General features: G+C 33.3%; 1 protein-coding gene and 2 pseudogenes across 1 annotated transcript; 1 reads left to right on the forward strand and 2 right to left on the reverse strand.

Annotated features, from left to right (window-relative positions):
• Positions 1 to 303: 303 nt before the first annotated feature.
• LOC145964530 (uncharacterized) lies at positions 304 to 2,005 on the reverse strand (annotated as a pseudogene).
• A 745-nt stretch (positions 2,006 to 2,750) lies between these two features.
• LOC145963950 (uncharacterized) lies at positions 2,751 to 24,566 on the forward strand (annotated as a pseudogene).
• On the reverse strand, positions 8,859 to 9,470 carry LOC145964574 (NADH-ubiquinone oxidoreductase chain 5-like). Its single transcript, XM_083087516.1, is given in 1 exon segment — positions 8,859 to 9,470. A coding segment is annotated over 1 exon segment (612 nt).
• Positions 24,567 to 25,701: the final 1,135 nt, after the last annotated feature.

Consider the following 25,701-nt stretch of genomic DNA (forward strand, 5'->3'; position numbering starts at 1 on the left):
TATCTTATTCCATGTATTTTTGCGACGTATTCTCCGGGGTGGTAGCACCAACTACAGCCATATCTTCCATTAAATTGCACTCTATTTTGCATGATTGAACGGCAGACGGAATCAACGGAACACGCTAAGGGGCAGAATTTTACAAGAATTTTTTTATTATTAGGACCACGAACAGTAATACCGTTATTGTAAAGGTAAGAAACTTGATCATTGAATTTTAAAAAATACAAGTCCAGTAATTTACTGTTCGGTTCGTGAGTGCACATTAGTAGGTCGGCTAAAAGAACGTATTTAAATCTATTCTTAGGTGGTAAACAATTTAAAATTATTTGTAGTGGCCAAAATCCTCGTTTCCCACTTTTAGTTAAAGGGGCGCCATCAGTACTGAAATTGAATGTTACTATCAAATTAACATCTTTCGAAATATTTCTATAAATTTCACTGTCGTAAATATCTGTTATAATATTTAAGTTATTGGTATGACTATTACTTTTTGATGAAATAAAATCGAATATCTTAACTTTGGTTGCTTCGTGAGAAAAAAGCATTTCTAATTGATATCTTACATCAATTGACATGAAGTAATTATTGGATCTCAATGACATGTTTTTTTTGACAAGAATCACACGTTATTGATTGTTTTATAAATTTTTTTCTCGACGTCGAATATAGAATTTTGGTATGACACTTGTCGCAGAAATAGTGATAAACTACTTTGCTGTCTGGTGGATCGAATGCTTTATCTAAAGTGTATTTGGAAATATTAATTTTTTCGAATTTTGGCCCGGCCAATAATTTTATCATGTTTATAAGCGCAGATTTTGCAACGTTTGACAGCTTAAATCGGAGCAAAAATGCGACGACTATTATCATTATGTCTCGTATTGTCAAATTGGACTCTGGAAATAATACAGTATCGTCGAATGCGATATCGTCTTCTTCACTCGTTTGCTCCTCAATACATTCATCGTTGTCCACATCGCTTCCGGTAGTATAACTATCTTCGTCATCTTTTGCTGCTTCTTTTCTCGTTTCACTTTCGTTGTCGTCACAGTCATCCATTATTCTATTATCCATACTTTCTTCGTTATTTATTTCATTTTCATCGTCGATGCAACCTATGTCACTACTGTTAAATTTATTACTGTTAATTGTGTTGTCATTATCTCCTTCATTTCTTGCTGTCTTTGCCGTACATGGGAAATACTGCATGGTAATGTCATTCGCATCAGATCTCCCGCTGCAATCCCCAAGTTGTTCGGCAGTGTTATTGCAATCGTCTCTACAAGCAGCATTTCTGATGCCTTCATGGACTCCAGTAATATCTGTATAAGAATTATATAATTTAGAATTGTAATGTAGAGTAAACCCAGTTATAAAAATTAAGCGATTGTTGTAAATAAAGTGTATTTCAGAAATGAGGAAAATATTGCGGAAGTTCATATGTAATATTTTCTTAACTTTTTGATATATTAGTAGTATGATATATATATTGATATATAAGAACTGATGAATGAGACATTATTCCGGTGCAAAAATTATTTCCTACACGAACAACACGTGTTACGACTTACAATATTTGCAATCCTATAACATTATTGCTGAATATAATGTAACAATTATACTATTTATTTAAAAAATGAATGAAAAAAATATCCATTCTTCTAGGGAAAAAAATATTTTGACAAATTTACGATTAGTAAATGAATTTGTTGCCAATCTGTTGGCATATTGTGCACATTTTGCTTACTGGGTCATAATAGATAAGCTATTATTGTACTGTTTTCATTTTCAAAGAAACCGTTTTACAAAAAGTAAAATCATATTAATGCACAATTCATAATGTGTTGATTATGACATTTACTCACTTTCAATATTACAATGTCGAGCTATGGCAAGTTTCCCATATTGCAGATGTGCGTGGAGATACGTTGTACTCGTATAATTTTTCGTAGTTCTTGTATAAAACTATTTTATAACGTTTTATCTTTTTACGATTTTCCATGTTGGGGTATCGTCGTTATACTGTCTGATATACTTTCGTCTGTGCATGTGTGGTTATAAAATATTAAATCTAGTATTGTATATGCAGCGTGAAACATTATGTACAACTTATTTTTAACGCATACCTGAACTAATTGTGCATCAGCAAATAGTAGAATTTATTTATTTTCTACATATAGTTCAATCATGAACAAAATTCAACCACGTGTTCCTGTCGCACTGCATCTGAATTTTGTTGAGAACGCCGCAACGATAAAAATGGAAAGAGCTCATCAAAAGCGAAGAAAGGCGCAAATTGCAAAAACTGTGTATTTCGAACAATAATACTCGTGTGACAATAATCTGATGTTGCACTGTTATTATAGGCATTCGTAATAATATATTGTAAAGAATCACTAATCTTTACCCCGCGTAACCTTTATTCTTGGATTACGGTTATGTTAGGCAGTCTGCGTGTGCAGTGGCTACTTCGCTTTGATTATGGGCGCTTGAATTGCGACCGTTGCGACAAGCGACAACCGATCGAGCATGCGCTCTGTCATTCACTTCCATCGCGTGATATCAGGACTCGAGTCGAAGCGGGAAGCGCGTACATGTGCTGCTCAAAGCGTCCTGCTGCATGTGTGCAGGACAGATTTTGTCTGGAAACCGCTTAATCTCGTAATACCAGGTCGATCGTTACAATATTCACACACATTTCACTGTTTTCTTTATAAATTAAAATTTTTTTATAACAAAAGAACAAAATGTACGCGTATGTGAAACTCATTGAAGGTCCTAACAGAGGGAAAAAAAATAATTGTGCGTATCTCTGAAATCCGAAATTTTTCAATAAACACAAAAACAATGTTAAGTATCGCGTGAAGGTGAAGAAAAAAATGTGCTCAGGAATAATTATGTTATTGGAAGGTATGTAATGCACATTTTGTTTCTTAACAAAATTATTTTGTTTAAAAATATGAAACTAATATACCTCTTTATTTTAAATCAGATATGAAACGCGTAATTTATTATTTTGCAGACTCGAAAGATGATATCGAAAAGCGACTGGAAACTCTGAAAAGGTTGCCTACTATTCTGGAACGTTTGATGATAACGGCATCGAGTAGTTCATCATCCTCAGATGAAATCATTAATTCATCACTTAACAGTACGACGTCTTCGAAAAGTACACGAGAAAGTAATTCCGTAAGTTTATACTTTTCATGTTCAAATTGTATAATATACGATATATTATATAAATAATAATCAGAATCGTTAATAATATTTTATATATCTTATATATTAACATTCATGTTTAAGGTTTTGGAAAATGTATTATCAGTGAAACTGGAAAAGTTATCGAAACAGTCGTCTACAATAAAAGATGTCGATGAAAATGCTAATGAACAGGTATAACATAAATTGTTTGCAACAAATTTTAGGTACATATATTCCAAAGTATTTTCATCAAAATACATAGTGTTACTTAATTATTTCTCTTATGTTTCTTATAAGTAATTAAATTATAGTTAATGTTTTTTGTATTAGTAGGATCTTTGGGATAAATGAAATTATTTTACTTATTCTATATCAATTTGTGCTTCGAACACTGAGCCCCGCTTGTTCTTATTTATTATTAACTTCCAATTACGATCTTTTTGTAACATTTTTTGTAGTTTTTTTTTTACAGAAACACGCTTTTAATTTCAGGAATTAATTTTACTTTACGTTTTCGTCTTGTTTTGGTTTCTTGTTTTTTCCTCTCGTCTTTTTCCTTTTTTTTTATTATTCTGTTTTTAAATCTAATTAATATATTGATCTACATCTGCTCTGTTTTCTAAAGCTTGATGACAACTTTTATGTTAAAATCATACGAAATTGAGTATAAAAAATGTAGAATATTTTGCTATCAATATTTTAACTGTGTAAATATATTGCAATTTCAATGGGAGGCTTTGATTGAAGCAATCTAGGCTTGTAATTCCAATCAAGTATAACAAGGAGGCAGAGCAGATTGATATACGACGCAAAGCTAACAGAGCAAAGCTAAATGGTTCGGATTGTTGGGAATGTGAAAAAGTAATATCAAAATATAATTACACAAAATATGTACACATAAAGGAAATATTTTCATCATAAAGAAGTATTAATTTTTCTAATTCTGTATGTAATCTTTTAGTATTACAAGAATTCATCACTGTCAAAAGACAAATTGCAGAAACGAAAAAATGAATGCTCGCGGCATCGGCACAAGTATGAGAGACCTAAAACACCAGATGGTATATTTATAATGTTATATTATAATTTCTCATCACTTTTATGATACATTATATAAAATACAATTTTATATAATTGTATAAAATGTTATATAAAATATCTTTTCTTTCTTAAAAGGATTTTGGGATCCACAAATTCCTGAGACACAGTCGTCGGAATGTATAGAACCAGCATTAGAAGGGGGCTGCATTAATTTGGAGGTATTGTACAATATTTTTAAGTATATTACAAATAAATCATTAGAACTTAATAACACTATTTTTATAACCAATATATTTTTTGCATGTTCAGATAAATAATAATATTTGAAATAAACGCGAAGGCAAAAACGTAGTTTTGGATTGGTATTTAATTCTATGACAATAGAGGTAAATATTAAAAATTAAACTTTATTCTATGACGTTACTTTTTAGACGATTGAATTTGAAGAAACCGATCCATTACAAGCGAATGATTCGAAAAACGATCCATTACATGCGAATGATTCGAAAAACGATCCATTACAAGCGAATGATTCGGTAAACGATCCATTACAAACGAATGATTCGAGGGTACATATTTAATTAATAATTAATAATTTCTGCAATTTGACCACACGTTGTTTTGAAACCATTAATGTATTTAATTTTATTATTGCAATTAACAATTTATTTTTGCTACACGCATTGATCAATTGGAATTCATATCACTGTGTCTTTTTAAATTTCTAAATATGAAGAAAGCACCACTGATGTAGACAATCATATTTCAGAGGTATATAATAATTTCATCATTGCTTTCATCATGCATTGTTTTCTAAGTACTCATTTTTTACTGTAATCAGTATATGCCAAAAAGATCCCAAAAGTCATTTATACATTGCGACATTTTTGTGCGAAGATAACTAACGTTGTTCAAGATTTTAAAGCTAAAATGTTTTTTATTGTAATTAATTTTCATAATAGCTTATAGTAAATGTTTAGTCGAAATATTGTAAATATTTAATTGAAATATTGATGAAAATTATTTTAACTCATATGTCTTTACATTGGATACATTTTCCTCTCTGCAGTATACATAGTACTCTACTATAGTAGTAGTACTCTATTATACATTTATAACTTAAATTTTTGTACTCGTTTTTTGCAGTTAAAAGAAAAAAAATCGTTGCTCCCTGCAAAAACCTCGAAATTACAATCAAGAATTGAAGAATTACAGGAACGCAATGACAAATTACGAAATGAACGTAAAGAAATAAAACAAAAGCTGGAGGAAGCAATGTCCGAGTTGAAAAATGTAAGAAAATTAAACGAACGACTGCAAACGGCGTTGATCGATAAAACTGACGAATGCGAAGGTAAGAAATTGTGTATACATTATGCATCTTTCTTATCAGTTTATAAAAGTATCAGAAATTCTTGAAGTATAATAAATGCACTAATAAGTGATATTACTTAAAAATTCTAGGGCCAATAATACGAGCTAATTACTAAGGTCTAAATAAAATAAATACATATAATAATAAATTCGTTTAATAAAAACAAAAACGTTTCGACTTTACTTAGTCTTCTTCAGTAAGAAATATAATATAATAAAATCAGCGAATGAAATGATCCGTAAAACAAACGTTAGAGCGCTATAAATAAATAAAAAGAAGCCAATAGAAACCCATGTAATAGAGCATGTTTCTCCAGCACAAAAAATGATTAACCCGGAGTGACATTTGGCCTCCTATTCAAACAACTTCTTCGTTGGGAAGCGAGAAGCTCCTAATTTGAAACCGGCCATGACCAGCTGTGTCCGAGTCCATCACCTTCATGCTGTAATTGTATTATTACCATCCAAAAATTGTTATTGAAAATTAATTGAGATTGACTCAGAAAAAAGAAAATGAGTTAATTTAATAAACAATAATGAATTAATAAGCACTAAAATGATAAATATTATTCGTGATAAAATAAAAACTAATTGAAACGGTCAAGAAAAAATTAAAACTGCTTACATAAATTAATACACATGTCTCTACAAGTCTCAAGATATTCTTAAAGGCTTCCTATCATCTCGGAGTCAAGAACATAACTGATAGTAAATGTCATGATAACAGTTAAATGTCAATAATATGTGTAGGTGACAAAAAATGAACACAAACACAATCATCCGTTGGACAACTCATTTAAAATATCATATGCGCTATCGAGTAATTCGGTGTCTGTATTATAATTAATACCATGTTTTTGTTCTTTAATATGTATCATTTCGGAGATGAGTATCTTCCTGTAATTAGACTCTATGTCCAATATTTTAACATCTTCCCAATCCATGGTATGTTGTGTATTGAGAATATGTTCTGAGACCACCGAATGCCTCGAAGATTCTAACATAATATTCTTTGCGTGCTCCCTCAGTCTAGTGCCTAATTGTCTTTTTGTTTGGCCCACATATGAGGCTTCGCAGTTTTTACAATTGATTCTATAAATGACATTGGACTTAGATGAATGATTGTTCTTGTCTTTTTGGACTTTAATAATTCTATCAATTCTGTTGAGACAACGATACCCCACTAAAAAATCCGACCTTTTAATGTTAGATGCAACCAAATCTGAAATGTTATTAATGTAAGGAATGACAAAATAATTGTTATTGTTCTCATTCTCCGTGGTATTAATTGTCTGAGTTAATTTTTTGTTGTAAATCGTTTTTATTCTGCGATTGATTTCATTACAAATTAAATGTATAGGGTAACCATTGCTCAACAGAATGTCTATGCAGATCTCTATTTTTCTTGTGGAATATGTGATGAGATAGCAGCATTGCTCTATCAACGAGGTTATAAATCGTTCCAATTTTATGACAATTAGGATGGTTGGAAAAGAAAGATAGTAATCTCCCTGAAAAAGTTTTTTTGTGGAACCAGTCAATGTAAATAGTGTTGTTGATAATCTTAATATTTAAATCTAGAAAACTAATGCTACGATCCACCTCATACTCCACTGTAAATTGTAATCTTTCGTGATAACCGTTAAATTTGTTCAAAATGTTGGTGACTTCACTAACGGGTGCAACTAAAATGATGTCATCAACATAGCGGTGGTAAATTGAAATACCCAAATCCAAAGTGTTGAGTATCGGTTCCTCAAAATCTTGCATTACAATATTCGCTATAATAGGAGATAATGGCGAGCCCATAGGAGTCCCATGAGATTGTTTATAAATATTGTCATTAAAAGTAAAATATGTGGAAGACAATATGAACGTAATCATCGAGATAAACTCACTTTTTGGAATTGTCGTGTGCATTTCAATAAAATTCCACCTGTTATTAATATTGTCAATTGCAAGATTTGCAGGAATGTTAGTAAATAGCGATACGACATCTAAAGATATCAATATATTCGACGCATCTATTGTTTTACCAGAAAGTGTGCCATATAATTCAAAACTATTATTTACATTACTTTTGGCTTGAGGAATACTAATTGATAGAGTTTTGTGTAGATAAGTAGCAATGGAATATAATGCGGTGTTAACAGAGGAAACGATGATTCTGAAAGGAATATTTTCTTTATGAATTTTCGGAAGGCCATACTACGCTTTAGGGAGGAGAGAATCGCTGGATCTTAAAAAGTAGTAATCTTTTTTAGAGATGTAATCCTTTTTTAACCACCTCTTAAGAGTGTTATTTAACTCCCTTTCTATCCTTAAGGATGGATTTTTTTTGATAATGGAGTATGTATTGCTATCATTTAGTAGATTCTCCACCTTGCCAATGTAATACTCCTTGGTCATTGCAACAGTGACATTGCCCTTGTCAGCCCTTGTGAAAAGGATATTTGGATTGTCCTGACAAAACTTAGTTGTGAATTTATGCAATTTAAAAAGTTCATCCTGTGTCCGGTCCATTTTCTTTCTATTATGTAGAAAACGGGAAAATTGAGGGACTATAATGTTGCGCACTGTCATTAAATTCTTAATATTCGACCGTTTCGAGTTACCTTCTAAGTCCTTGATAAATTCGTGAATGGCCAACTTTTTATTATTATTAATAGGAAGGCTAAATTTGCTCCCTAGTTGTAATAAATTAGATACCTTAGTTGGTATCTCAGTGTTAGTTAGATTAATGAATCATTTGTTATTTGTGCAGTTTAACGGATTAGATGTTTGTCTGAATATGATTGGGAAATATTGAATTGTTAGTGTTAGTGCTATTTAAATCTGTGAAATGTTTGTTATTCGTGGATATCAAGACTTGTGGCATGTTATTATCCTTAATAGGATGACGAAGCTTAATCGGCTCAATATTATTCATGTAGTCATCTTCCTTTTTTTGAAGTAACCATAAAAATTTGTTTTTATGGGTATAATATAGCTTTTTTTGAAAATTCTTGAAAGAGATAAAATGATGTTTCCAAATTTCTCTCCATATGTAATTAGGAAGGCTACAGGATACGATTCTTGTGTTATCTAAGAGTTTTCTTTGTAAGGAATCAATTAGTCTGTATAAGTCCCCAATTTCAATATTTAAGATTCCATTTCTGAATTTAAATAGCAAACCTTCTAGTTTTTTCTCTGATTTGAAGTGATGCAAATAATTTATGATTTGAAGTGATGCAAATAATTTATGATATTAGTGATATAATAATAAAACTAATAATAAAAATATTAAAATTTATTATATAAATTATTTCTATAATTAAGTCCTTTGAATAAAATCCAGATAAAAAAGGAAATCCTATTAAGGCCAATCTTGCCACATAAAATCTTATTATTGTAAAAGGAATATATTCATTTAATTTTCCATAAAACCGAATATCCTGATTATTATCTATAAAATGAATTATAATACCTGCACATATAAACAATAAAGATTTAAATACTGCATGGGTTAAAAGATGATAAAAGGCTAAAAACTTTACACCTAACCTTAAAATTATTATTAATAAACCCAATTGACTCAAAGTAGATAAAGCAATAATTTTTTTGAAATCTATTTCAAAATTAGCTATTAACCCAGCCATAAATATTGTAAAAACTGAAATATATAATAATACATTTCGAGTCTCAAATCTAATTAAAAACCTATTAAATCGAAATAGTAAATAAACTCCAGCAGTAACTAAGGTAGAAGAATGAACCAGGGCAGAAATTGGAGTGGGAGCTGCTATAGCTAATGGTAATCACACAGAGAAAGGAATCTGAGCTCTTTTTGTTAAACCTGCCACCAAAATCATTAATATAATTACCCCGCCCTTATACACTAATAAAAAATACATGTTTCATCTTCCATATATAAAAACTAACCTAATTGATATTAATAATCCCACATCCCCTAAACGATTAGATAAAAAGTTGGCCATTCACGAATTTATCAAGGACTTAGAAGGTAACTCGAAACGGTCGAATATTAAGAATTTAATGACAGTGCGCAACATTATAGTCCCTCAATTTTCCCGTTTTCTACATAATAGAAAGAAAATGGACCGGACACAGGATGAACTTTTTAAATTGCATAAATTCACAACTAAGTTTTGTCAGAACAATCCAAATATCCTTTTCACAAGGACTGACAAGGGCAATGTCACTGTTGCAATGACCAAGGAGTATTACATTGGCAAGGTGGAGAATCTACTAAATGATAGCAATACATACTCCATTATCAAAAAAAATCCATCCTTAAAAATAGAAAGGGAGTTAAATAACACTCTTAAGAGGTGATTAAAAAAGGATTACATCTCTAAAAAAGATTACTACTTTTTAAGATCCAGCGATTCTCTCCTCCCTAAAGCGTATGGCCTTCCGAAAATTCATAAAGAAAATATTCCTTTCAGAATCATCGTTTCCTCTGTTAACACCGCATTATATTCCATTGCTACTTATCTATACAAAACTCTATCAATTAGTATTCCTCAAGCCAAAAGTAATGTAAATAATAGTTTTGAATTATATGGCACACTTTCTGGTAAAACAATAGATACGTCGAATATATTGATATCTTTAGATGTCGTATCGCTATTTACTAACATTCCTGCAAATCTTGCAATTGACAGTATTAATAACAGGTGGAATTTTATTGAAATGTACACGACAATTCCAAAAAGTGAGTTTATCTCGATGGTTACGTTCATATTGTCTTCCACATATTTTACTTTTAATGACAATATTTATAAACAATCTCATGGGACTCCTATGGGCTCGCCATTATCTCCTATTATAGCGAATATTGTAATGCAAGATTTTGAGGAATCGATACTCAACACTTTGGATTTGGGTATTTCAATTTACCACCGCTATGTTGATGACATCATTTTAGTTGCACCCGTTAGTGAAGTCACCAACATTTTGAACAAATTTAACGGTTATCATGAAAGATTACAATTTACAGTGGAGTATGAGGTGGATCATAGCATTAGTTTTCTAGATTTAAATATTAAGATTATCAACAACACTATTTACATTGACTGGTTCCACAAAAATACTTTTTCAGGGAGATTACTATCTTTCTTTTCCAACCATCCTAATTGCCATAAAATTGGAACGATTTATAACCTCGTTGATAAAGCAATGCTGCTATCTCATCATATATTCCACAAGAAAAATATAGAGATCTGCATAGACATTCTGTTGAGCAATGGTTACCCTATACATTTAATTTTTAATGAAATCAATCGCAGAATAAAAACGATTTACAAAAAATTAACTCAGACAATTAATACCACGGAGAATGAGAACAATAACAATTATTTTGTCATTCCTTACATTAATAACATTTCAGATTTGGTTGCATCTAACATTAAAAGGTTGGATTTTTTAGTGGGGTATCGTTGTCTCAACAGACTTGATAGAATTATTAAAGTCCAAAAAGACAAGAACAATCATTCATCTAAGTCCAATGTCATTTATAGAATCAATTGTAAAAACTGCGAAGCCTCATATGTGGGCCAAACAAAAAGACAATTAGGCACTAGACTGAGGGAGCACGCAAAGAATATTATGTTAGAATCTTCGAGGCATTCGGTGGTCTCAGAACATATTCTCAATACACAACATACCATGGATTGGGAAGATGTTAAAATATTGGACATAGAGTCTAATTACAGGAAGATACTCATCTCCGAAATGATACATATTAAAGAACAAAAACATGGTATTAATTATAATACAGACACCGAATTACTCGATAGCGCATATGATGATATTTTAAATGAGTTGTCCAACGGATGATTGTTAGTTTGTGTTCATTTTTTGTCACCTACATATTATTGACATTTAACTGTTATCATGACATTTACTAACAGTTATGTTCTTGACTCCGAGATGATAGGAAGCCTTTAAGAATATCTTGAGACTTGTAGAGACATGTGTATTAATTTATGTAAGCAGTTTTAATTTTTTCTTGACCGTTTCAATTAGTTTTTATTTTATCACGAATAATATTTATCATTTTAGTGCTTATTAATTCATTATTGTTTATTAAATTAACTCATTTTCTTTTTTCTGAGTCAATCTCAATTAATTTTCAATAACAATTTTTGGATGGTAATAATACAATTACAGCATGAAGGTGATGGACTCGGACACAGCTGGTCATGGCCGGTTTCAAATTAGGAGCTTCTCGCTTTCCAACGAAGAAGTTGTTTGAATAGGAGGCCAAATGTCACTCCGGGTTAATCATTTTTTGTGCTGGAGAAACATGCTCTATTACATGGGTTTCTATTGGCTTCTTTTTATTTATTTATAGCGCTCTAACGTTTGTTTTACGGATCATTTCATTCGCTGATTTTATTATATTATATTTCTTACTGAAGAAGACTAAGTAAAGTCGAAACGTTTTTGTTTTTATTAAACGAATTTATTATTATATGTATTTATTTTATTTAGACCTTAGTAATTAGCTCGTATTATTGGCCCTAGAATTTTTAATTTTTATTATTGCTTTGCAACACACGAGCAATATTAATATTATTATTGTTTAATTTTCGTTTTAAGTGATATTACATTCTGTATGGCTACCCAGATAACACAGAAAGGCCAAAAGATATCTTAAAGATGTATAAAAGACAATAAGACATCTTTAAGTCATCTTTTTAGTTATCTTTTAGACATGTGTGTTGTCTGAGCAGAGTCTTGTACTTTTTTTAATCGTTATGACTATAGATAAAAATAACCAAAATATTTTAATTTTTACAGCAACGCTGAAAACCATATTGACTGCCAATATCAACATGCAGTATGAAAATAATTTTCCACCAATTTTTGCAAGACAGTCTAATGGAATGGTAATGAGTACAGGCTTTTCCATGTATTATTTATAAAAATTGTTCGTCGTGGTAATAAAAATAAATGTATGCACTACAGATCCACATTGGGCGAAACGAGTGGATTAGTGAAATAACAGAGTGTGCAACTCGTCGAAAACTCCTCGCCAATTTGCAAGTAACATTATTTTCCCTGTTTTCGACGATGAATTGCTCATGACTAGCACTATTACAGGATACACTAGTGCATGACACGGTGAAAAAAGACCATGCAATAAACTGGACGAAAAGAAATTGTGGGCTTGTGAAGGTAAAACGTGTTTAATTGTACAACATATAATATCAATATAAATATATAAGAATGTAACGTTTATCATTAATAATTTCTAAACAAGATCAATGGAATATTTTAGTAATCGGTAATCGCGTTTTATAATTAATCGTTTGAGAATACTATGTTATTTTAATATGTTTTGTTTTTAAGAACATAGTACTGAGTTAAAGTATTTTTGTCATTTTTATTTTTGTTCATACAGATATATACAAGCATTGGATAAATAACACGTATAAAGAGCAATTTGCTGACGCTCCTCACAAAGACAATACTATGAGAGAATTATCAAAATTTTATTATTACGTGGGAAAAAAACTTGCTGATTTAAAGAAAAGTTCGCGTGAAAAAGTCATCGACGAAAATGCGAAAAAGCGACGACAAAACAGCGATAAAAACAAAAGCAAGAAAAGTAAAAGCAGCGAAGAGACTGACGAACGAAGCGAGGAAGACGTAAATGTTGAGGACGAAGATAGTCGTCTTTACGATTACCCGAAATTCATTCATTGTAATGGTCAGAAAAGTTTGTTCTTTTAAATATCAGTTGTGTTCCGAATTTCTTTTGCAAATTTTCAACAGTATGAAAGTATTTTAAATTAAAAAAAAGAAAAATATATAGAAATAATATTGTATAAGAATAATACTGTAAAACAAAAATTGTTTCTTTTGTTAAAATGTTTTTGTTTATGTTTAAACAATTTTGTGTTTTTGAAGATTTTATTTCCAATTTTAATACAAATCGTTTGTATTACTTGAAGTTTTATACCATACAGTTATGAACTATGTTATTCATTTATCATAAGTTTAATTACGTTTTGTTATAATATGAGTTTATTATAAGGTTTTAAAACTAATGTGTTAAAGGAAACTCAACCAAGCAGTATCGTAAAATATATGACAGTATTCTTGTAGAATGTGATAATTAAAATAAAATTTTCATGAAATATAAGCAAGACATTTGACACTGTTTTAATTGTCTATCGCGATGTAATCCGCAAAATCGTAGAATTTTAAATAGCAACGGATTATTTTTGTCGTCCTCCGATAGATTCACAACGCATTAAAACCGATTTAATTATAACTTATGAAATCGTATAATTTCGGATTGAGATGGATGTATATCACCCAACATTAATCCGCCAGAATTTGACTATTTTCAATCCGCTTTAATATCGTTTTTGATACAGAAATCCCGATCGATTCGAATTACTTTTTGTTTTAATCGGTTTTAATCAACCATTTTCGGCAGGGTATATTTTCAATCGGTTTTAATACCGTATTTTCGGTGCAGAAATCCCGATCGATTCGAATTACTTTTTATTTTAATCGGTTTTAATCGACCATTTTCGGCAGGGTTGTTATATAAAAAACCGTCTCGGTTTAATTCGACAGCTTCATCATCAAATGGTCGTAAAAATTCTTCAGCATGTGTTGGTTTATTTTTTCCGCAAAAACATCCAACAATGTAAACTTGTTTCGAAACGTTATCTGAGCATAAAATTGGCCAAAAAATTGAGCCTTCAATATTTTTTGATAATGGCAATCCATCAATATTAATTAAAAGACGAACAGTTTCATTATTTGTAATCTTTTCGCGATTATTTAACAATTCTTCGACTGCTCTCTTCAAGCCGAAATGATAATAATGACCTCCACTTATAGGCACAATATTTGTGCATCTAGGCGTATGTAACAAGTTTCTGCTATCTTTTGGAAAATTACAACTCGTATACTTATTTAAGATTAATAATAGTGCATTGATGGCATTATGGGGAATCTTAAATTTAACAGCCCATTTTTGGATGTTATATTTAAATTCATCTTCATTGCCTACATTTCTTTCATATATTTTTGTAAACAAAGAAATATCCAAGTTATTTGAACTGTCTTTGCTATTGTAACTTGTATCGTCACTATTGCTATCATTATTCTTGGTAAGTACTATGTTGTCGTCATATTGAATTGATTCATTCAACACTTCTTCTGAATGAATATTATCTCTCTGCATTTTCTTTCTAAATATAAATAAATTTACACACAATACAAATAAAACTAAAAAAATTATATTAACACTTAAGAAAAATAATCTGGCCATTAATAATATATTAATTTACATTATCATTAACTTGATAATATATAGTAACTTTATAATATAATAAATAATAACTGTTCATTAATAAAAGCAGTGTTACAAAAAATTGTAGTTTTTGTTTACTACAAAATATTTCAAATATAAAATGGACTTAATCTAATGATACATGTTATATGTTAATGATATATGTTATTAAAGCAAGGTTGACATAATTTATAGGCATAACCTATAGTGTGTTTTATTTACACATAATTAAAAAAATTAAAAGTTATATAACTTTCTTACTTTAAAATGTTCGATTATACATTTTATAAACACGTAAAATTACACATAAAACTGTGAACTTAAATATATTTAAGATTGTAAATAATATTTTATTTAATATTATTAAAAAATAAGTTAATAAATTGTAATTGTAAATAAGTTAATAAATTATAAAAAAATAAAATGAATTAGTTGTTGAAGCAAAAGAACTAGAAAGTAACCTTTATAATGATACACAATTAATATACATGATGGGCTATATATTAATATTATAAACTCTTTTCTCATTATAAATAGTGATGATCTATTGTATTAAATAGGGATGATTTTTGTTTGCGGATCTTTTTTAGAATTCATTGGAATTTTTTTATGTGATATGGGGATGACTCTGTTTATGGAGTAATCTCTATCTTTGTTGTTCTCAGAGTTATCTACTCTAAATTCCTATCGAATTTGCAGGAAAGCGGAAGGCTTTTCTCATTTTTTAAATAAAATATTTTCATGCTTTTGGATACATTAATTGATAGTTTTTAATCCTAAACAAAAAACTATTATAAAGTTATGTCAGTTTATAATTTATTTTATATTTTATTCTAGTATATTTTAATATTTATAATGTAAAATATCTTGTAAAATATTTATTTTTAGATATTACAAAACGTATATATTTTCCAAACAACTAATTAAATATTTTCTCGATATTAATGGATTTATCTCATTATTTTGTTTATGAATATTTTGAACAGTCATGTTTAATATAGTTCAAAAATGAATATTTTATTAGATATTTCATATTAAGTATCAAAATATATTAATAAATAAAATATAAAAAAATCTGAACTAATAAAGTATAATCTCATATATCACTTTTCTGTAGAATATTAAAAACTGCTTGTTTAAATAATATATTCAAAAATATATTTTGTTTAAATACTTTTTGAGAATATAGCTTAACTTTTTGTGTCTCATTCTGTATATCATAGCATATATGTAATACATACTGTACAGTTACTTCTTTTTCAATATGTACATCATTTTGTGCATCAGGCCACTGAGAGCATCCTGGTATATTTGGTGATAATAATATGTAATAAAATTTAGTTTCTTTAGCAATTAAATGTCTCAAGTGTCGTTCCGAATATTTTTGGAACGTTTTTTTCCATGGAGTGGGCATTGTATGTACTTCTTTTCTATTTAGAAATAAGCGAAGAAATGCAAATACAATAACAATGTAGCTTTTTCTTTGCTTATTCGAAAAAGCATATGAGGATTATACAAGTTAAAATATAAAATTTTACAAATCAAATAGAAACTATTATAAATAACATTTAAAGGAGCACGCCCATAATCGCATTATTCCTATGAACATCTCCAACATAAGCACATGTATAAAATAATATTACATACATAAAATATATAACACATAATAAGCATAACCTTAAAACCGATTAATCATGTATGTTGTTATTATTTCGATATTTTATTCCACAAAAAAGATCATCAAAAATCAAGAATATAAAATATGTAAACATAAAATATAAATATCTGTTTTTAATTTTTCTCTCGCAGTGGGCAGGGTTATAACCTCGACTTTGTTACACCGGTTGCTTTTCAATAATACACTTGGAATCAGTGCTTGCACTGCAAACTAGAAACATTCACTGATTGTGAGACTACGTATTGCACTGTTGGTTTATCTGACGATTGCACTGTGTATCAATATAAACGTCTTCTTCTCACTATTATTGTTATAGCGGCAAAAAGACTAATAACGCGCCTGCGCCAAATGAATTATTTTATTGGGCGCAAATTCCAAAAGCTTATAGGCCCAGTTCCACAACTTGCTTTAACCGGAGTTTATACAATTTTATTATGTATAAAATTATATATTCCCAGACAGCACACATGTCCAAAAGACATCTAAAAGACGACTTAAAGATGTCTTAAAGTCCTCTAGACGTCTTTTAGACATCTTTTGGCCTTTTTGTGCTGTCTAGGTTATATAACAAAAATATGTATTAAAATATGTATATATATGTGTGTAATTAATATAAATTTTAAATTATATATAAATGTAAATATATATATATATATATACTATATACATATACAGGGTCTTCAAAAAGTCCCGGAACGCTAAAATATCTCGAAAACAATCAACTATAATGAAAAATATGTAAGGAACAAAGTTGTAGGACTAAATAAAATGTACCTAATGATGATAAAAATTTGACTTTGGATGAAGTACTCAAGGTCATATGAAGGTCAAGTTGATTTTTTTAAATGGAACCCCCTATTTTTTATTACTTATTCTTATAGCTTATCTCGAGAGCTTTCCAAAACACTATAATAAAGTATTTCTTCATTGAGTACTTTTCGAGTTATGAGGCTTGAAATAATTTCTTAAATTTACATAAACCATATAATATTTAGTAAAATATTCATTTTTCCATTATCTTATCTTAATACTTTTATGTACAAAATAATGAGGAATCAATTGGTGTAAAGAAAAAACAGTTGTTTTTAAGAAAAAATATGTAATTTGCAATTAACAATTGAAAAACGCGTTCGCGCGCATGCATTTTCTATCATCCAGCCTAACCGAAAAAGCGCTCGAATCAATTAAAAATATCCCGATCACCGCGGATAATTTTGAAATCGCGTGGCACACGCTCGTATCACGATTTGAAAACAAGCGTCGACTAATAGAAGTACACATTGCCTTATTGTACAATTTACCGATTGTTTCTCGCGAATCGGTGCACGAATTAAACGAACTCCGCGATAAAGCAAATCGCGCAATCGCTTCTTTAAAAAACTTAAATCGTTCACCAGACGAAATCTTGAGCGACATGCTAGTTTACAGCGTATCAAAAAAACTTGACAGCGTCACTAGAAAAGCGTGGAAATTGAAAGGAGGCGATGATACGACGATCCCCACGTATGACGATCTCGATCATTTCATTGCATCTCACGCGCGCGCGCTCGAAGAATTCGCTCCGCCGAATGAAAATAAAACGGCGCGATCACACAAAATAACGAGCGCTACTGCGTCGACTGTCACTTCGGCTTCATGTCCAATTTGTAAATCTGCTCATTTTATAAATAAGTGTCCGCAGTTCGTCCGCAGTTCGAAGAAAAATCCGAATCAACGAATGGAAGTTATAAAACAATCTAATCGATGCATTAACTGCTTAAGTACAAAACACACAGCGAAAATATGCCCAAGTAAATACTCCTGTCGAACGTGTCAAAAAAGATACTACACTACTTCATATTGATTCGGCTTCGTCTTCAAGCGAAAACTCTCTTGCGACAACTGCGACTGAGCCGTCGGCAACGGCTGCTCCCGCAACTGTCAATTCATTGTTCTCAAAATTAAAAATGCCATCTCATCCTTCTGTGCTTCTGGCGACGGCCCATGTTAAAGTCGAATCCGAAAATGGCCGCGCAGTTGTCGTTAGAGCGTTACTTGATCAAGGGTCAGAGATGACATTCATAACCGAACGACTCTCACAAGAGTTACGATTTCGACGTTTCAGAATGCGGATTACAATCTCCGCCGTCGGCGGCGTCAACGCCGGAACTTGCCGCCATGCCGCGCGTATTCAAATCTCTTCGCTTCACGAATCTCATCTCGCATTTAAAACAACCGCGTCAATTCTAAAGTCGCTCACGAAATATTCCGCGGCGTCGACATGCTCTTTAATCAATTGGAGTCATTTAGCGGATCTCACCCTCGCAGATCCGGATCCTCTTAACGCGGACACCATTGACATTCTTATCGGTGCCGATCTTTATGGGGAATTGATGCTCGATGGCATACAGAAGGGAATCCGTGGAGAACCAAGCGCTCAAAATACTATTCTCGGCTGGGTGCTTTCAGGCCCAACATCACTGCATTCTTCGCAGAATCGAATTATCACAGTTCAGCAATGCTTAGTATCTCTCGAACAAGAACTCAAAAAATATTGGGAGATTGAGGAAATACCTCGATGTTAAATACTCAAGCCAGAGGAACAACAGTGCGAAAATCATTTTCTCTCACGCAATTCTTCTCGACGCACTCACGCAATTTCGACGGGCGATATATAGTTAGACTCCCATTCAAACAAGGCCCCCCAATCGAAATCGGTGAGTCTTATCGCATTGCAGAACGATTATTAAAAACTTTTTTGCGTCGATTTAAAAATGATCCGGCCTTAAAATCAGAATATACCGAGTTTTTGAATGAATATGAAAGTCTCGGACACATGAAAAAGGTGCCGATGTGCACATCATCCTCATCTCAATGTATTTATATTCCTCACCACCCTGTGATTCGAGATAGTAGTGTAACCACTCGCTTAAGAGTCGTTTTCAATGCGTCAAGCCAAACGACGAACGCGACGTCGCTTAACGAACATCTCTTAACAGGTCCTAAGTTACAGTCCGACTTAGCTGCCGTTGTTCTCCGCTGGCGGCAATTTCGATACGTCTACTCGGCAGATATTGCGAAAATGTATCGCCAAATCCTAGTTGACCCTCGTGACATTGACTACCAACGCATATTGTGGATCGATAATCGCACTGAATCGATACAAGCTTATCAACTTTTAACAGTTACGTACGGTATTGGCTGCGTTCAGCAGAAAAAGCTGCTTTGCAACTGTTGTAAAATTCGTGAGTCTGATTTGCATATGCTTTTAATTTTGACTGAATCTAAGAGCATACATCAATCAAATTCACGAATTTTACAACAGTTGCAAAGCAGCTTTTCCTGCTGAACGCAGCCATTGCTTCCGCACCGAAGGACAATTGTTTCCATTAGCCGTTCCGATCTTGCAAGAAAACATCTACGTTGACGACGTTCTGTTTGGAGCGGACGATGTTCCCTTCCTTCGTCAAATTCGCGACCAAGTAAATGCGTTATTGCACCGTGGAAATTTCACATTAAGAAAATGGTCGAGTAACTCAAAAAAGTTGTTAAGCGATCTATCTGTCGAAAATCACAGATTAGCCTGCAATAAAAATCTGCAAACCGATGAACAACTCAAAATCCTCGGATTGAGTTGGAATCCATCCCTCCACGTTTTTCAATTTCACGTATCTTTTCCTACTGTTCCTATCAATACTAAACGACTAATTCTTTCTACTGTCGCAAGACTGTTCGACCCATTAGGCTGGAGTATCCCAGGAACAGTGATGGCAAAGACGTTTCTGCAACAACTCTGGCAACTTAAATTGGGACGAAGCGCTTCCGTTTAAATTTCTTAATCAATGGGAGTCCATTCGATCTTCATTAACAAGTCTAAATGGCCTTCAAGTCGAGCGATGGATCCAGCGCGGATCCGATACGATACATTGTGAACTTCATGGCTTCTCGGACGCATCAAGCACTGCCTACGCGGCAGCAGTCTATATTCGAATCACATCTCTCTCGGGAGACGTAACCTCAACGTTGCTTGCAGGAAAATCTAAAGTAGCACCAATAAAAACATTGAGCATTCCTCGATTGGAATTAGCAGCTGCCGTCTTATTAGTAAAACTAATGGAATTTGTGCGGGGGTCACTTAGTTTGACTTCCGCTCAATGTCATTGTTGGACCGATTCCACGGTCGTACTCGCCTGGGTGAGTGAACATCCCTCGCGTTGGAAGACATTCGCAAACCGCTTCCGAGATTCAATCTCGACTTCCGGATGCCTCATAACGACACGTGCCTACCGGAGATAACCCTGCTGATTGTGCGTCTCGAGGGATTCACGGAAGTCAAATTTCATCGTATCGTTTATGGTGGCAAGGCCCCACATGGCTGCGTCTCTCTACGTCCGAATGGCCATCGCAAACGCCATGTCGCGCCTCCATCCGATACCATAGAGCAAAACCCTCGCGTAACTAGTAATTTAACGAATTCAAGCGACCTCAATGGGACCTCGCATCACGATACTCGTCGTGGCCTAAACTTATTAGAATCACTGCGTACGTGATGAGATACATTTCCCGCCTCCGTGACATAGTAGGCTCTCGTTCAAAGAGAGTAGAAGTTCCTTCCGCTCTATCGGCAGAAGAGTGTAGAAAGGCGCGAGAATTCTGGTTGAAACGTATCCAAGAGGAATCATTTCCTCTCGAAAAGGAAATACTAATACGACAAAGGCCGATCTCCGTCAAGAGCGCCCTTCTCTCGCTCCACCCATTTATCGGCGACGACGAACTAATTCGCGTTGGCGAGCGGTTATCAAACGCTCCATTGCCCACTCAAACAAAACATCCGATTCTTTTGGCGTCTCATTCGTTAGTCACTCTCATTGTTCAACATGCTTATACAAAGGCTCTACATGCAGGGCCGCAACTAACGCTTGCCACTCTAAGACGAGAGTTTTGGATATTGCGACCTCGAAATATTGTAAAAACAGTCATTCATCGGTGCGTAGCGTGTACCCGTGAGCGATCCGCAACCCCCACTCAAATTATGGGAAGCTTGCCTTCGGTGCGCGTCACGTGACCGACACGCGTCTTCCTGCATTGTGGAGTGGACTACGCCGGACCAGTGCCCATGGCCGGTCGCGGCCGAGCCTCTCGAAAGGCGTACATAGCCGTCTTTGTGTGCATGTCTACCAGAGCGGTTCATCTCGAAGTCGTAAACGGTTACTCTACGCCCGCATTTCTAGGAGCCTATGCGCGCTTTTGCGCGCGGAGAGGACTCCCGGCGTCCATTTACTCTGACAATGGCACGACATTTGTTGGAGCGGATCGCGAGCTCACCTCTGCGTTTCGAACGGCAATACGAGATCCAAATTTCCTCAACCGGATAGCTTCCGAACAAGTGTCTTGGCATTTCATTCCCCCAGCCGCTCCTCATTTCGGAGGTATCTGGGAGGCGGGAGTTCGCAGCGTGAAACATCATCTTCGTCGTGTAGTTGGTTCGCATACCATGACTTGAGGAAATGACGACTCTTCTATGCAATATTTAGGCGTGTTTGAACTCTCGGCCTCTTGCGCCGCTCCATGACACCGTCGACGATTCTGATCCCCTCACTCCGGAGCACTTTCTGATAGGTTCAGTCCTCACTACGATTCCTGAGCCTTCTCTGCTAAATGTCGCCGAAAATCGCCTATCACGGTAGCAAGTACGCCAATTAACCGAACGATTCTGGAAATTATGGCAAAGCGATTATATAAATACTCTACAGCAAAGAGTAAAATGGCAGTGAATCGCGAAAACGGGCATACGTGTCGGACAACTTGTGCTACTCCGAAACTCTTTGTTACCTCCATGCAAATGGGAGTTGGGCCGTGTAATACAATGTCACGCGGGCCCTGACGGATTTGTATGAGTAGTAATCATCAAAACAGCTTCATCCGAATATAAGCGCCCGTTATCTAAATTTTGTCCGTTACCAATCGATATCGAACAAATCGAAAATTCAAATTAATAATTAATGTATCAACCTCTGTAAATAATATAATGTTCGCCTCGAATTAGTTTTTTGTTTCTTTTTCTCATCTTTCGTTACTCCTCCCTTATGTCAAATATTATATAATATATATTGAATATTCAGCATGAATATTCAGTTATTCATGCGTCTCATAACATATTCGAAACTATCGTTTCGAGGCGGGCGGTATGTTAAGGTTGAATTAAAAAGTTGTATGTAAGATTTATATTCCGTGTATTCTATGTGAATCAAATTGTGTTAGCGCGGGAACTCGCCCCTCTCGAGGAATTGTTGTAGGTCTAAAAAGATCGTACCACGCAACGCGAGTCTCTCTCCTTTTTTCAAAAATTATAAAACTTCGGCGAGTCATCGAGCACGATCATCGAGAACGATCGCCGTGTGTGTGCTTCTTTGTCCGGCTACGAGAACGCGCGATTTCGAGGATAAGCGATTCGATAGAAGCAACGCGGCGATTATCGATACAATCGGAGCATCTGATTCGTATTTTGTACATCTTATTCGTATTTTGTATAGTGGCTTGACTATTGTCGTGGATACGATAAAAGGACAGTAAAATTGTGAGTGAAGAGCCAACGATGTTTCGGTGCGCGACTGTCAGTTTTCGCGCTCTTATTACACGTTGCTGAGATGCTAGCATAGTGTCATCAGCTGCATTCTCAAGTGTACTCCCGGACAAATTGTGTAATAAATAATTCACGTGTTAAAAATGATCTTTTAAATTCTAACGGTCCTTTATCCTCTAGTCTGATATCTCTTTGTGTGTTCTCAACATCTCGATCAGCTGTTCTCTCTAGTTCAAAACATACCGTCGTCCTTGTCTCTCCCACGGACGAAAGTCTTTCTTTCCTCTCGCACTCCCATCACTCAGTCGTGCTATCATCTTTTCGCTCTTTTGGAGCGACACCGGTCCTCGTTTCGCGCGAGTCTAAGCACGTGCGTGAACATATATAATAAAAAATGCCAACCAACATGAACGAACACGTGTTGCGAAAGAATTGGATCTCTCTATTCGTACATCTAAATATTCTGTCAAAAGATTGACAACCGACAAAGATTACGAGCCAAATGCAGAACGATCAGATATAGAAGGTCACATGTACGAACAGCTGAAATCTAATCATTATCAAATGTTAAAAGATCAGCAATGTAATCGTGATATATTAGAATGTGCTACACGAGGTCATGAAAATCGGACGTGGCACAATGTACGACGAAATCTTCTCACTTCTTCAAACTTTGGGAAAGTTTGCAGTAGAAGAGAGACAACTTCGTGCCAAAATCTTGTAAAAGCAATTCTTTATCCTCCTCGACTGACGAATGTGGCTGTTGAGTGGGGTAAAGAAAAAGAGATGGTGGCATGAGAGCAATTGCAGGTGGAGTTGGGGATAGAAATCAATGATTGTGAAATATTCATTGATGAAAACATCCCATATCTTGCTGCAACGCCTGACGGCATTATCGGAGACGATACTATCGTTGAGATTAAATATCCTTATGCGGCGCAGCAAGTATCTCCCATTGATGCAGTGCTCAATAAAATTGCAAACATTCATCGAATTTTTGATAAAACGGATGACACTCGTATGAATCAAAGACACGCGTAATACTTCCAAGTACAGGGACAGCTCCACATAACGCAAAAAAACTATTGTATTTTTGCTGTGTGGACATCATTTGGATTAAAGTACACGTTTGTTGAACGTGATGACAGATTTTGGGAATCAAAAATGTTGCTGTGTGGACATCATTTGGATTAAAGTACACGTTTGTTGAACGTGATGACAGATTTTGGGAATCAAAAATGTTACCATTGCTCAAACGATTCTACGAGGATTGCTTGGTTCCTGAAATAATCGATAGTAGAGCGGCAAGAAATATGCCAATTCGGGAACCTCAGTATGTCATCCAAGCACAGGAAGCGGCTCAGAAAAAGAAAGAGTGTCATTGAGCAATAAACATGTAATTATTATATATAAAATGTTTATACATATATTATATACAATTTCTATTTTTTTAAATATTTTTAATATATTGGTCAATGACATCCTGAGTCCCTTGGGAAGAGGTGGTAGGAAAAATTCTGCTTATTACTAAATTATGTAAAAAAATGTTATATAAACATTACATATTATAATTTAAATATAAAGTTTATTATTGCAATTTTATTTCATGTTATCATAGTGTTATTTTTTATTTTTAAATTAATAGATGTATGAAAATAATGCATTACAGATTAGATCGCAATTTGAACTGAGAAAGTGATTGCGTCGCAGTGTCTATTAAATAGTTGTTGCTTTGCAATGCATTGTTTTCAAAAATATATAGTAATAAGCAGATAAATATAAAATATATTAAACATATACAGGGTGTTCCTTTTTAACTTTGCCACTGAAATATCTCGTAAAGTCTAAGATACGAAAAAATGTTTCAGACAAAAGTTGTATGGTTTCGAGGGGGACATAAGATGTTGCCATTAGTTTGACCTTGAAGAGTCACCTGAAGGTCACGTGAAGGTCACCTCCAACTTTTTAAACGGGACACTCTATATACTTTTACATATTCTTGTAGCTTATCTCGACAGCTTTCCAAAACACTATAATTAAGTTAGTTTTCATTAAGTTCTTTCTGAGTTATGAGGCTTGAAATTATTTCTTAATTTTACATAAACCGTAAAATATCTTGTAAAATATTCATTTTTCGATTATCTTACCTTAATACTTTTATGTACAAAATAATGAGAGTAATCAATTGGTGTAAAGAAAACACAGTTGTTTTTAAGAAAAAATATGTAATTGTTAATTGCAAATTACATATCTTTTTTTAAAACAACTGTTTTTTCTTTACACCAATTGATTCCTCTCATTATTTGTACATAAAAGTATTAAGGTAAGATAATCAAAAAATGAATATTGTACTAGATATTTTATGGTTTATGTAAAATTAAGATATTATTTTAAGCCTCATAATTCGAAAAGTACTCAATGAAAAAATACTTTATTATATTGTTTTGGAAAGCTCTCGAGATAAGCTACAAGAATATGCAATAAAAAATAGAGGCAGAGAGAAACCTGAGAGCGGCCACC

The sequence above is a fragment of the Camponotus vicinus genome, unplaced genomic scaffold (assembly GCF_025532165.1).
Source record: "Camponotus vicinus isolate PSW18456_S1 unplaced genomic scaffold, iyCamVici1.0 SCAF_13, whole genome shotgun sequence".
NCBI lineage: Eukaryota > Metazoa > Arthropoda > Insecta > Hymenoptera > Formicidae > Camponotus > Camponotus vicinus.